This window comes from Oncorhynchus nerka, linkage group LG7 (genome assembly GCF_034236695.1).
Source record: "Oncorhynchus nerka isolate Pitt River linkage group LG7, Oner_Uvic_2.0, whole genome shotgun sequence".
Classification (NCBI taxonomy): domain Eukaryota; kingdom Metazoa; phylum Chordata; class Actinopteri; order Salmoniformes; family Salmonidae; genus Oncorhynchus; species Oncorhynchus nerka.
Genome location: NC_088402.1, coordinates 94,491,492 through 94,507,776, shown reverse-complemented (window position 1 = coordinate 94,507,776; position 16,285 = coordinate 94,491,492). Strand labels below are relative to the sequence as shown.

The 16,285-nt window shown below is 48.0% G+C and overlaps 1 protein-coding gene across 1 annotated transcript in view; it reads right to left on the bottom strand.

Moving 5' to 3' along the window:
- Positions 1 to 13,980: 13,980 nt before the first annotated feature.
- The window catches only part of LOC115125291 (ubiquitin-like modifier-activating enzyme 1), a 65,289-nt gene continuing 62,984 nt past the window's right edge, over positions 13,981 to 16,285 (bottom strand). The window contains exon 24 of the mRNA XM_065021003.1: positions 13,981 to 16,279. Coding sequence (XP_064877075.1) covers positions 16,144 to 16,279 — 136 coding nt within the window. The 3' untranslated portion in view covers positions 13,981 to 16,143. The remainder of the gene's footprint in view (positions 16,280 to 16,285) is intronic.

Sequence of the window (16,285 nt, the reverse complement as noted above, 5' to 3'; positions counted from 1 at the left end):
CCCTGGGTGAACCATTAATACTCTATATCACTAGCCCTGGGTGGTCCATTAATACCCTACATCACTAGCCCTGGGTGGACCATTAATACCCTACATCACTAGCCCTGGGTGGACCATTAAAACCCTACATCACTAGCCCTGGGTGAACCATTAATACCCTACATCACTAGCCCTGGGTGGACCATTAATACCCTACATCACTAGCCCTCGGTGGACCATTAAAACCCTACATCACTAGCCCTGGGTGAACCATTAATACTCTATATCACTAGCCTTGGGTGAACCATTAATAATCTACATCATTAGCCCTGGGTGGACCATTAATACATATCATTAGCCCTGGGTAAACCATTAATACCCTACATCACTAGCCCTGGGTGGAACATTAATACCCTACATCACTAGCCCTGGGTGGACCATTAATACAGATCACTAGCCCTGGGTGAACCATTAATACTCTATATCACTAGCCCTGGGTGGACCATTAATACCCTACATCACTAGCCCTGGGTGGACCATTAATACCCTACATCACTAGCCCTGGGTGAACCATTAATACTCTATATCACTAGCCCTGGGTGGACCATTAATACCCTACATCACTAGCCCTGGGTGAACCATTAATACTCTATATCACTAGCCCTGGGTGGACCATTAATACCCTACATCACTAGCCCTGGGTGGACCATTAATACCCTACATCACTAGCCCTGGGTGGACCATTAATACCCTACATCACTAGCCCTGGGTGAACCATTAATACCTTACATCACTAGCCCTGGGTGGACCATTAATACCCTACATCACTAGCCCTGGGTGGACCATTAATACCCTACATCACTAGCCCTGGGTGGACCATTAATACCCTACATCACTAGCCCTGGGTGAACCATTAATACTCTACATCACTAGCCCTGGGTGGACCATTAATACACATCATTAGCCCTGGGTGGACCATTAATACTCTACATTACTAGCCCTGGGTGGACCATTAATACTCTACATCACTAGCCCTGGGTTGACCATTAATACACATCATTAGCCCTGGGTGGACCATTAATACTCTACATCAATATCACTGGGTGGACCATTAAAACCCTACATCACTAGCCCTGGGTGGACCATTAATACTCTACATCACTAGCCCTGGGTGAACCATTAATACCCTACATCACTAGCACTGGGTGGACCATTAATACCCTACATCACTAGCTCTGGGTGGACCATTAAAACCCTACATCACTAGCCCTGGGTGGACCATTAAAACCGTAAATCACTAGCCCTGGGTGGACCATTAAAACCCTACATCACTAGCTCTGGGTGGACCATTAATACTCTACATCAATAGCCCTGGGTGGACCATTAATACCTTACATCACTAGCCCTTGGTTGACCATTAATACCCTACATCACTAGCCCTGGGTGAACCATTAATACTCTATATCACTAGCCCTGGGTGGACCATTAATACCCTACATCACTAGCCCTGGGTGGACCATTAATACCCTACATCACTAGCCCTGGGTGAACCATTAATACCCTACATCACTAGCCCTGGGTGGACCATTAATACCCTACATCACTAGCCCTGGGTGGACCATTAATACCCTACATCACTAGCCCTGGGTGGACCATTAATACCCTACATCACTAGCCATGGGTGGACCATTAACACACATCACTAGCCCTGGGTGAACCATTAATACCCTACATCACTAGCTCTGGGTGGACCATTAAAACCCTAAATCACTAGCCCTGGGTGGACCATTAAAACCCTACATCACTAGCCCTGGGTGGACCATTAATACCCTACATCACTAGCCCTGGGTGGACCATTAATACTCTACATCACTAGACCTGGGTGAACCATTAATACTCTATATCACTAGCCCTGGGTGGACCATTAATACACATCATTAGCCCTGGGTGAACCATTAATACCCTACATCACTAGCCCTGGGTGGACCATTAATACCCTACATCACTAGCCCTGGGTGAACCATTAATACCTACATCACTAGCCCTGGGTGGACCATTAATACCCTACATCACTAGCCCTGGGTGGACCATTAAAACCCTACATCACTAGCCCTGGGTGGACCATTAATACCCTACATAACTAGCCCTGGGTGGACCATTAATACCTTACATCACTAGCCCTGGGTGGACCATTAATACCCTACATCACTAGCCCTGGGTGGACCATTAATACCCTATATCACTAGCCCTGGGTGGACCATTAACACCCACATCACTAGCCCTGGGTGAACCATTAATACCCTACATCACTAGCCCTGGGTGGACCATTAATACCCTACATCACTAGCCCTCGGTGGACCATTAAAACCCTACATCACTAGCCCTGGGTGAACCATTAATACTCTATATCACTAGCCCTGGGTGGTCCATTAATACCCTACATCACTAGCCCTGGGTGGACCATTAATACTCTACATCACTAGCCCTAGGTGGACCATTAAAACCCTACATCACTAGCCCTGGGTGAACCATTAATACCCTACATCACTAGCCCTGGGTGGACCATTAATACCCTACATCACTAGCCCTCGGTGGACCATTAAAACCCTACATCACTAGCCCTGGGTGAACCATTAATACTCTATATCACTAGCCTTGGGTGAACCATTAATAATCTACATCATTAGCCCTGGGTGGACCATTAATACTCTACATCACTAGACCTGGGTGAACCATTAATACTCTATATCACTAGCCCTGGGTGGACCATTAATACCCTACATCACTAGCCCTGGGTGGACCATTAATACCCTACATCACTAGCCCTGGGTGAACCATTAATACCTTACATCACTAGCCCTGGGTGGACCATTAATACCCTACATCACTAGCCCTGGGTGGACCATTAATACCCTACATCACTAGCCCTGGGTGGACCATTAATACCCTACATCACTAGCCCTGGGTGAACCATTAATACTCTACATCACTAGCCCTGGGTGGACCATTAATACACATCATTAGCCCTGGGTGGACCATTAATACTCTACATCACTAGCCTGGGTGGACCATTAATACTCTACATCACTAGCCCTGGGTTGACCATTAATACACATCACTAGCCCTGGGTGGACCATTAATACTCTACATCAATAGCACTGGGTGGACCATTAAAACCCTACATCATAGCACTGGGTGGACCATTAAACCCTACATCACTAGCCCTGGGTGGACCATTAATACCCTACATCACTAGCCCTGGGTGGACCATTAATACCCTACATCACTAGCCTGGGTGGACCATTAATACCCTACATCACTAGCTCTGGGTGGACCATTAAAACCCTACATCACTAGCCCTGGGTGGACCATTAAAACCGTAAATCACTAGCCCTGGGTGGACCATTAAAACCCTACATCACTAGCTCTGGGTGGACCATTAATACTCTACATCAATAGCCCTGGGTGGACCATTAATACCTTACATCACTAGCCCTGGGTGGACCATTAATACCTTACATCACTAGCCCTGGGTGGACCATTAATACCCTACATCAATAGCCCTGGGTGGACCATTAATACCTTACATCACTAGCCCTGGGTGGACCATTAATACCCTACATCAATAGCCCTGGGTGGACCATTAATACCTTACATCACTAGCCCTGGGTGGACCATTAATACCCTACATCACTAGCCCTGGGTGAACCATTAAAATCCTACATCACTATCCCTTGGTTGACCATTAATACCCTACATCACTAGCCCTGGGTGGACCATTAATACAGATCACTAGCCCTGGGTGAACCATTAATACCCTACATCACTAGCCCTGGGTGGACCATTAATACTCTACATCACTAGCCATAGGTGGACCATTAAAACCCTACATCACTAGCCCTGAGTGAACCATTAATACCCTACATCACTAGCCCTGGGTGGACCATTAATACCCTACATCACTAGCCCTCGGTGGACCATTAAAACCCTACATCACTAGCCCTGGGTGAACCATTAATACTCTATATCACTAGCCTTGGGTGAACCATTAATAATCTACATCATTAGCCCTGGGTGGACCATTAATACTCTACATCACTAGACCTGGGTGAACCATTAATACTCTATATCACTAGCCCTGGGTGGACCATTAATACATATCATTAGCCCTGGGTAAACCATTAATACCCTACATCACTAGCCCTGGGTGGAACATTAATACCCTACATCACTAGCCCTGGGTGGACCATTAATACAGATCACTAGCCCTGGGTGAACCATTAATACTCTACATCACTAGCCCTGGGTGGACCATTAATACCCTACATCACTAGCCCTGGGTGGACCATTAATACCCTACATCACTAGCCCTGGGTGAACCATTAATACTCTATATCACTAGCCCTGGGTGGACCATTAATACCCTACATCACTAGCCCTGGGTGAACCATTAATACTCTATATCACTAGCCCTGGGTGGACCATTAATACCCTACATCACTAGCCCTGGGTGGACCATTAATACCCTACATCACTAGCCCTGGGTGGACCATTAATACCCTACATCACTAGCCCTGGGTGAACCATTAATACCTTACATCACTAGCCCTGGGTGGACCATTAATACCCTACATCACTAGCCCTGGGTGGACCATTATACCCTACATCACTAGCCCTGGGTGGACCATTAATACCCTACATCACTAGCCCTGGGTGAACCATTAATACTCTACATCACTAGCCCTGGGTGGACCATTAATACACATCATTAGCCCTGGGTGGACCATTAATACTCTACATTACTAGCCCTGGGTGGACCATTAATACTCTACATCACTATCCCTGGGTTGACCATTAATACACATCATTAGCCCTGGGTGGACCATTAATACTCTACATCAATATCACTGGGTGGACCATTAAAACCCTACATCACTAGCCCTGGGTGGACCATTAATACTCTACATCACTAGCCCTGGGTGAACCATTAATACACTACATCACTAGCACTGGGTGGACCATTAATACCCTACATCACTAGCTCTGGGTGGACCATTAAAACCCTACATCACTAGCCCTGGGTGGACCATTAAAACCGTAAATCACTAGCCCTGGGTGGACCATTAATACCCTACATCATCTAGCCCTGGGTGGACCATTAATACCCTACATCACTAGCCCTGGGTGGACCATTAATACCCTACATCACTAGCCCTGGGTGGACCATTAATACCCTACATCACTAGCTCTGGGTGGACCATTAATACCCTACATCACTAGCCCTGGGTGGACCATTAATACCCTACATCACTAGCCCTGGGTGGACCATTTATCATTAGCCCTGGGTGAACCTACATCACTAGCCCTGGGTGGACCATTAATACCCTACATCACTAGCCCTGGGTGGACCATTAATACCCTACATCACTAGCCCTGGGTGAACCATTAATACCCTACATCACTAGCCCTGGGTGAACCATTAATACCCTACATCACTAGCCCTGGGTGGACCATTAATACCCTACATCACTAGCCCTGGGTGGACCATTAATACCCTACATCACTAGCCCTGGGTGGACCATTAATACCCTACATCACTAGCCCTGGGTGGACCATTAATACCCTACATCACTAGCCCTGGGTGGACCATTAATACCCTACATCACTAGCCCTGGGTGAACCATTAATACTCTACATCACTAGCCCTGGGTGGACCATTAAAACCCTACATCACTAGCCCTGAGTGAACCATTAATACCCTACATCACTAGCCCTGGGTGGACCATTAATACCTACATCACTAGCCCTGGGTGGACCATTAAAACCCTACATCACTAGCCCTGGGTGAACCATTAATACTCTATATCACTAGCCTGGGTGAACCATTAATAATCTACATCATTAGCCCTGGGTGGACCATTAATACTCTACATCACTAGACCTGGGTGAACCATTAATACTCTATATCACTAGCCCTGGGTGGACCATTAATACATATCATTAGCCCTGGGTAAACCATTAATACCCTACATCACTAGCCCTGGGTGGAACATTAATACCCTACATCACTAGCCCTGGGTGGACCATTAATACAGATCACTAGCCCTGGGTGAACCATTAATACTCTACATCACTAGCCCTGGGTGGACCATTAATACCCTACATCACTAGCCCTGGGTGGACCATTAATACCCTACATCACTAGCCCTGGGTGAACCATTAATACTCTATATCACTAGCCCTGGGTGGACCATTAATACCCTACATCACTAGCCCTGGGTGAACCATTAATACTCTATATCACTAGCCCTGGGTGGACCATTAATACCCTACATCACTAGCCCTGGGTGGACCATTAATACCCTACATCACTAGCCCTGGGTGGACCATTAATACCCTACATCACTAGCCCTGGGTGAACCATTAATACCTTACATCACTAGCCCTGGGTGGACCATTAATACCCTACATCACTAGCCCTGGGTGGACCATTAATACCCTACATCACTAGCCCTGGGTGGACCATTAATACCCTACATCACTAGCCCTGGGTGAACCATTAATACTCTACATCACTAGCCCTGGGTGGACCATTAATACACATCATTAGCCCTGGGTGGACCATTAATACTCTACATTACTAGCCCTGGGTGGACCATTAATACTCTACATCACTATCCCTGGGTTGACCATTAATACACATCATTAGCCCTGGGTGGACCATTAATACTCTACATCAATATCACTGGGTGGACCATTAAAACCCTACATCACTAGCCCTGGGTGGACCATTAATACTCTACATCACTAGCCCTGGGTGAACCATTAATACACTACATCACTAGCACTGGGTGGACCATTAATACCCTACATCACTAGCTCTGGGTGGACCATTAAAACCCTACATCACTAGCCCTGGGTGGACCATTAAAACCGTAAATCACTAGCCCTGGGTGGACCATTAATACCCTACATCATTAGCCCTGGGTGAACCATTAATACCCAACATCAATAGCCCTGGGTGGACCATTAATACCCTACATCACTAGCCCTGGGTGGACCATTAATACCCTACATCACTAGCTCTGGGTGGACCATTAATAAAGATCACTAGCTATTGGGTGAACCATTAATACCCTACATCAATAGCCCTGGGTGGACCATTAATACCCTACATCACTAGCCCTGGGTGGACCATTAATACACATCATTAGCCCTGGGTGAACCATTAATACCCTACATCACTAGCCCTGGGTGGACCATTAATACCCTACATCACTAGCCCTGGGTGGACCATTAATACCCTACATCACTAGCCCTGGGTGAACCATTAATACCCTACATCACTAGCCCTGGGTGAACCATTAATACCCTACATCACTAGCCCTGGGTGGACCATTAATACCCTACATCACTAGCCCTGGGTGGACCATTAATACCCTACATCACTAGCCCTGGGTGGACCATTAATACCCTACATCACTAGCCCTGGGTGGACCATTAATACCCTACATCACTAGCCCTGGGTGAACCATTAATACTCTACATCACTAGCCCTGGGTGGACCATTAAAACCCTACATCACTAGCCCTGGGTGGACCATTAATACTCTACATCACTAGCCCTGCGTGGACCATTAAAACCCTACATCACTAGCCCTGGGTGGACCATTAAAACCCTACATCACTAGCCCTGGGTGGACCATTAATACTCTACATCACTAGCCCTGGGTGGACCATTAAAACTCTAAATCACTAGCCCTGGGTGGACCATTAAAACCCTACATCACTAGCTCTGGGTGGACCATTAATACCCTACATCAATAGCCCTGGGTGGACCATTAATACCCTACATCACTAGCCCTGGGTGTACCATTAATACCCTACATCACTAGCCCTGGGTGGACCATTAATACCCTACATCACTAGCCCTGGGTGGACCATTAATACACATCACTAGCCCTGGGTGGACCATTAATACCCTACATCATTAGCCCTGGGTGGACCATTAATACACATCATTAGCCCTGGGTGGACCATTAATACCCTACATCATTAGCCCTGGGTGGACCATTAATACCCTACATCATTAGCCCTGGGTGGACCATTAATACACATCATTAGCCCTGGGTGGACCATTAATACCCTACATCACTAGCCCTGGGTGAACCATTAATACCCTACATCACTAGCCCTGGGTGAACCATTAATACCCTACATCACTAGCCCTGGGTGGACCATTAATACCCTACATCACTAGCCCTGGGTGGACCATTAATACCTTACATCACTAGCCCTGGGTGGACCATTAATACCCTACATCACTAGCCCTGGGTGGACCATTAATACCCTACATCACTAGCCCTGGGTGAACCATTAATACTCTACATCACTAGCCCTGGGTGGACCATTAAAACCCTACATCACTAGCCCTGGGTGGACCATTAATACTCTACATCACTAGCCCTGCGTGGACCATTAAAACCCTACATCACTAGCCCTGGGTGGACCATTAAAACCCTACATCACTAGCCCTGGGTGGACCATTAATACTCTACATCACTAGCCCTGGGTGGACCATTAAAACTCTAAATCACTAGCCCTGGGTGGACCATTAAAACCCTACATCACTAGCTCTGGGTGGACCATTAATACCCTACATCAATAGCCCTGGGTGGACCATTAATACCCTACATCACTAGCCCTGGGTGGACCATTAATACCCTACATCACTAGCCCTGGGTGGACCATTAATACTCTATATCACTAGCCCTGGGTGGACCATTAATACCCTACATCACTAGCCCTGGGTGAACCATTAATACTCGATACACTAGCCCTGGGTGGACCATTAATACACATCATTAGCCCTGGGTGAAACATTAATACACTACATCACTAGCCCTGGGTGGACCATTAATACTCTACATCACTAGCCCTGGGTGAACCATTAATACTCTATATCACTAGCCCTGGGTGGACCATTAATACACATCATTAGCCCTGGGTGGACCATTAATACCCTACATAACTAGCCCTGGGTGGACCATTAATACCCTACATCACTAGCCCTGGGTGGACCATTAATACCCTACATCACTAGCCCTGGGTGGACCATTAATACTCTATATCACTAGCCCTGGGTGAACCATTAATACCCTACATCACTAGCACTGGGTGGACCATTAATACCCTACATCACTAGCTCTGGGTGGACCATTAAAACCCTACATCACTAGCCCTGGGTGGACCATTAAAACCCTAAATCACTAGCTCTGGGTGGACCATTAATACCCTACATCAATAGCCCTGGGTGGACCATTAATACCTTACATCACTAGCCCTGGGTGGACCATTAATACCCTACATCACTAGCCCTGGGTGAACCATTAAAACCCTACATCACTAGCCCTTGGTGGACCATTAATACCCTACATCACTAGCCCTGGGTGGACCATTAATACAGATCACTAGCCCTGGGTGAACCATTGAAACACATTACAAGCCCTGGGTGGACCATTAATACCCTACATTTATAGCCCTGGGTGAACCATTAAAACCCTACATCACTAGTCCTGGGTGAACCATTAAACCCCTACATCACTAGCTCTGGGTGGACCATTAATATAGATCACTAGCTATTGGGTGAACCATTAATACCCTACATCAATAGCCCTGGGTGGACCATTAATACCCTACATCACTAGCCCTGGGTGGACCATTAATACCCTACATCACTAGCCCTGGGTGGACCATTAATACACATCATTAGCCCTGGGTGGACCATTAAAACCCTACATCACTAGCTCTGGGTGGACCATTAAAACCCTACATCACTAGCCCTGGGTGGACCATTAAAACTCTAAATCACTAGCCCTGGGTGGACCATTAAAACCCTACATCACTAGCTCTGGGTGGACCATTAATACCCTACATCAATAGCCCTGGGTGGACCATTAATACCCTACATCACTAGCCCTGGGTGAACCATTAATACCCTACATCACTAGCCCTGGGTGGACCATTAATACCCTACATCACTAGCCCTGGGTGGACCATTAATACCCTACATCACTAGCCCTGGGTGGACCATTAATACTCTATATCACTAGCCCTGGTTGGACCATTAATACACATCATTAGCCCTGGGTGAACCATTAATACCCTACATCACTAGCCCTGGGTGGACCATTAATACTCTATATCACTAGCCCTGGGTGGACCATTAATACACATCATTAGACCTGGGTGGACCATTAATACCCTACATCACTAGCCCTGGGTGGACCATTAATACCCTACATCACTAGCCCTGGGTGGACCATTAATACTCTACATCACTAGCCCTGGGTGAACCATTAATACCCTACATCACTAGCCCTGGGTGGACCATTAATACCCTACATCACTAGCTCTGGGTGGACCATTAATAAAGATCACTAGCTATTGGGTGAACCATTAATACCCTACATCAATAGCCCTGGGTGGACCATTAATACCCTACATCACTAGCCCTGGGTGGACCATTAATACACATCATTAGCCCTGGGTGAACCATTAATACCCTACATCACTAGCCCTGGGTGGACCATTAATACCCTACATCACTAGCCCTGGGTGGACCATTAATACCCTACATCACTAGCCCTGGGTGAACCATTAATACCCTACATCACTAGCCCTGGGTGAACCATTAATACCCTACATCACTAGCCCTGGGTGGACCATTAATACCCTACATCACTAGCCCTGGGTGGACCATTAATACCCTACATCACTAGCCCTGGGTGGACCATTAATACCCTACATCACTAGCCCTGGGTGGACCATTAATACCCTACATCACTAGCCCTGGGTGAACCATTAATACTCTACATCACTAGCCCTGGGTGGACCATTAAAACCCTACATCACTAGCCCTGGGTGGACCATTAATACTCTACATCACTAGCCCTGCGTGGACCATTAAAACCCTACATCACTAGCCCTGGGTGAACCATTAAAACCCTACATCACTATCCCTGGGTGAACCATTAAAACCCTACATCACTAGCCCTGGGTGGACCATTAATACAGATCACTAGCCCTGGGTGAACCATTAATACCCTACATCACTAGCCCTGGGTGGACCATTAATACACATCATTAGCCCTGGGTGAACCATTAATACCCTACATAACTAGCCCTGGGTGGACCATTAATACCCTACATAACTAGCCCTGGGTGAACCATTAATACTCTACATCACTAGCCCTGGGTGGACCATTAATACCCTACATAACTAGCCCTGGGTGAACCATTAATACTCTATATCACTAGCCCTGGGTGAACCATTACTACACATCATTAGCCCTGGGTGAACCATTAATACTCTACATCACTAGCCCTAGGTGGACCATTAAAACCCTACATCACTAGCCCTGGGTGAACCATTAATACCCTACATCACTAGCCCTGGGTGGACCATTAATACCCTACATCACTAGCCCTGGGTGGACCATTAATACACATCATTAGCCCTGGGTGAACCATTAATACCCTACATCACTAGCCCTGGGTGGACCATTAATACTCTACATCACTAGCCCTGGGTGAACCATTAATACTCTACATCATTAGCCCTGGGTGGACCATTAATACACATCATTAGCCCTGGGTGAACCATTAATACCCTACATCACTAGCCCTGGGTGAACCATTAATACCCTACATCACTAGCTCTGAGTGAACCATTAATACCCTACATCACTAGCCCTGGGTGGACCATTAATACCCTACATCACTAGCCCTGGGTGGACCATTAATACTCTACATCACTAGCCCTGGGTGGACCATTAATACTCTACATCACTAGCCCTGGGTGGACCATTAATACCCTACATCACTAGCCCTGGGTGGACCATTAATACCCTACATCACTAGCCCTGGGTGGACCATTAATACCCTACATCACTAGCCCTGGGTGGACCATTAATACACATCATTAGCCCTGGGTGGACCATTAATACTCTACATCACTAGCCCTGGGTGAACCATTAATACTCTACATCACTAGCCCTGGGTGGACCATTAATACCCTACATCACTAGCCCTGGGTGGACCATTAATACCCTACATAACTAGCCCTGGGTGGACCATTAAAACCCTACATCACTAGCCCTGGGTGGACCATTAATACAGATCACTAGCCCTGGGTGAACCATTAAAACCCTACATCACTAGCTCTGGGTGGACCATTAATACTCTACATCACTAGCCCTGGGTGGACCATTAATACACATCACTAGCCCTGGGTGGACCATTAATACCTTACATCACTAGCTCTGGGTGGACCATTAATACCCTACATCACTAGCCCTGGGTGGACAATTAATACCTTACATCACTAGCTCTGGGTGGACCATTAATACCCTACATCACTAGCCCTGGGTGAACCATTAATACCTTACATCACTAGCCCTGGGTGAACCATTAATACACTACATCACTAGCCCTGGGTGAACCATTAAAACCCTACATCACTAGCCCTGGGTGGACCATTACTACCCTACATCACTAGCCCTGGGTGGACCATTAAAACCCTACATCACTAGCCCTGGGTGAACCATTAAAACCCTACATCACTAGCCCTGGGTGGACCATTAAAACCCTACATCACTAGCCCTGGGTGAACCATTAAAACCCTACATCACTAGCACTGGGTGGACCATTAATACAGATCACTAGCCCTGGGTGGACCATTAATACCCTACATCACTAGCCCTGGGTGGACCATTAATACTCTATATCACTAGCCCTGGGTGGACCATTAATACCCTACATCACTAGCCCTGGGTGGACCATTAATACCCTACATCACTAGCCCTGGGTGGACCATTAATACCCTACATCAATAGCCCTGGGTGGACCATTAATACCCTACATCACTAGCCCTGGGTGGACCATTAATACTCTACATCACTAGCCCTGGGTGGACCATTAATACACTACATCACTAGCCCTGGGTGAACCATTAATACCCTACATCACTAGCCCTGGGTGGACCATTAATACCCTACATCACTTGCCCTGGGTGGACCATTAATACCCTACATCACTAGCCCTGGGTGGACCATTAATACCCTACATCACTAGCCCTGGGTGGACCATTAATACCCTACATCACTAGCCCTGGGTGGACCATTAATACCCTACATCACTAGCTCTGGGTGAACCATTAATACAGCTCACTAGCCCTGGGTGAACCATTAAAACCCTACATCACTAGCTCTGGGTGGACCATTACTACCCTACATCACTAGCCCTGGGTGGACCATTAATACCCTACATCAATAGCCCTGGGTGAACCATTAATACCCTACATCACTAGTCCTGGGTGAACCATTAATACCCTACATCACTAGCCCTGGGTGAACCATTAATACCCTACATCACTAGCCCTGGGTGGACCATTAATACACATCATTAGCCCTGGGTGGACCATTAATACCCTACATCACTAGCCCTGGGTGAACCATTAATACCCTACATCACTAGCCCTGGGTGGACCATTAATACTCTACATCACTAGCCCTGGGTGGACCATTAAAACCCTACATCACTAGCACTGGGTGGACCATTAAGGACAAACAGATCTGGGACCAGAGGATGAAGACAGGACAAACAGATCTGGGACCAGAGGATGAAGACAGGACAAACAGATCTGGGACCAGAGGATGAAGACAGGACAAACAGATCTGGGACCAGAGGATGAAGACAGGACAAACAGATCTGGGACCAGAGGATGAAGACAGGACAAACAGATCTGGGACCAGAGGATGAAGACAGGACAAACAGATCTGGGACCAGAGGATGAAGACAGGACAAACAGATCTGGGACCAGAGGATGAAGACAGGACAAACCGATCTGGGACCAGGCTAGCGCTGCAATAGAAACCCAGGGCAGGAAGTCCCATATTTGTAGAAGTTGTGTGTGTTAGTGAACAGAACAGAGGAGACACACCATGTTTTACATCTTTATTCATCACTACTCATCACACAAAGTGCTCCCATGACAACTATACCAGAACTACTACACCTCCCACTCTGCCACCACTCTAATGGGTCACTGGAGTTCAAAAACTAATCAGGAAAGGGGGGGGGGGTCCCATCTCAGGGGTCAGAGGCCAGGACTGGCAGGGGTTCACCACAGATCTGTATTTACAGTCAAACTACAATGCAAGGCAGTGATTTTGATTTGGGAGAAAATTGGTGGTCTTTCTTGTTAATACAAATTTGACCATGAAGACCCTGAATTAGTTTTTTTGGCATTACAGGGTCATGTCAGGACTGGTGTTTTAAAATGCAAAAAGCAACAGGGGAGAAGAGAGAGAGCGGTAGGGTACAGGGAACTAGAGCGGTAGGGTACAGGGAGAGGGAACCAGAGCGGTAGGGTACAGGGAGAGGGAACCAGAGTGCTAGGGTACCCGAGCGCTAGGGTACAGGGAACCCGAGCGCTAGGGTACAGGGAACCAGAGCGCTAGGGTACAGGGAACCAGAGCGCTAGGGTACAGGGAACCAGAGCGCTAGGGTACAGGGAACCAGAGCGCTAGGGTACAGGGAACCAGAGCGCTAGGGTACAGGGAACCAGAGCGCTAGGGTACAGGGAACCAGAGCGCTAGGGTACAGGGAACCAGAGCGCTAGGGTTCAGGGAACCAGAGCGCTAGGGTTCAGGGAACCAGAGCGGTAGGGTACAGGGAACCAGAGCGGTAGGGTACAGGGAACCAGAGCGGTAGGGTACAGGGAACCAGAGCGGTAGGGTACAGGGAACCAGAGCGGTAGGGTACAGGGAACCAGAGCGGTAGGGTACAGGGAACCAGAGCGGTAGGGTACAGGGAACCAGAGCGGTAGGGTACAGGGAACCAGAGCGGTAGGGTACAGGGAACCAGAGCGATAGGGTACAGGGAACCAGAGAGGTAGGGTACAGGGAGAGGGAACCAGAGTGCTAGGGTACAGGGAACCAGAGCGGTAGGGTACAGGGAACTAGAGTGCTAGGGTACAGGGAACCAGAGCGGTAGGGTACAGGGAACCAGAGCGGTAGGGTACAGGGAACCAGAGCGGTAGGGTACAGGGAACCAGAGCGGTAGGGTACAGGGAACCAGAGCGGTAGGGTACAGGGAGAGGGAACCAGAGTGCTAGGGTACAGGGAACCAGAGCGGTAGGGTACAGGGAACTAGAGCGCTAGGGTACAGGGAACCAGAGCGGTAGGGTACAGGGAGAGGGAACCAGAGTGCTAGGGTACAGGGAACCAGAGCGGTAGGGTACAGGGAACCAGAGTGCTAGGGTACAGGGAACCAGAGCGGTAGGGTACAGGGAGAGGGAACCAGAGTGCTAGGGTACAGGGAACCAGAGTGCTAGGGTACAGGGAACCAGAGTGCTAGGGTACAGGGAACCAGAGCGGTAGGGTACAGGGAACCAGAGCGGTAGGGTACAGGGAACCAGAGCGCTAGGGTACAGGGAACCAGAGCGGTAGGGTACAGGGAACCAGAGTGCTAGGGTACAGGGAACCAGAGTGCTAGGGTACAGGGAACCAGAGCGCTAGGGTACAGGGAACCAGAGCGCTAGGGTACAGGGAACCAGAGCGCTAGGGTACAGGGAACCAGAGCGGTAGGGTACAGGGAACCAGAGTGCTAGGGTACAGGGAACCAGAGTGCTAGGGTACAGGGAACCAGAGTGCTAGGGTACAGGGAACCAGAGTGCTAGGGTACAGGGAACCAGAGTGCTAGGGTACAGGGAACCAGAGTGCTAGGGTACAGGGAACCAGAGTGCTAGGGTACAGGGAACCAGAGCGGTAGGGTACAGGGAGAGGGTAGACACACTAAACCCTTAATAGCATTAAAATAAGCAGATACACAGAAAGTCTAAAAAGTCCAATATACAAACTCCTTCATCCCTCAACACATCACATCACAGCGCCTGGTAACACCAGCCCCAATGACACGCTATACAATACAACACTTTGAGTGGTCGAAAGTCGTGTACTATATAGGGAATAGGGTGCCATTTTGGACTCATCCTCTCAACCAATCAGTGCTCCAATAACCATTTAAACCAAGTGACTTATCCAAAGCCTTCTCCTCCCTCAGTGATTCCCCGGTGGTGTGTGTGTGTGTGTGTGTGTGTGGTTCAGCGGATGGTGTATCTGACGTAGGGAACCTCCACATCTTCGTCAGTCAGGTCGTTGCAGCACAGCTCAAACACCAGGGCTTTCACATGCTTCCCCAGCTTCTTCTTAGAAACCTTGGTCACAATCTCTGTCATCCTGGAG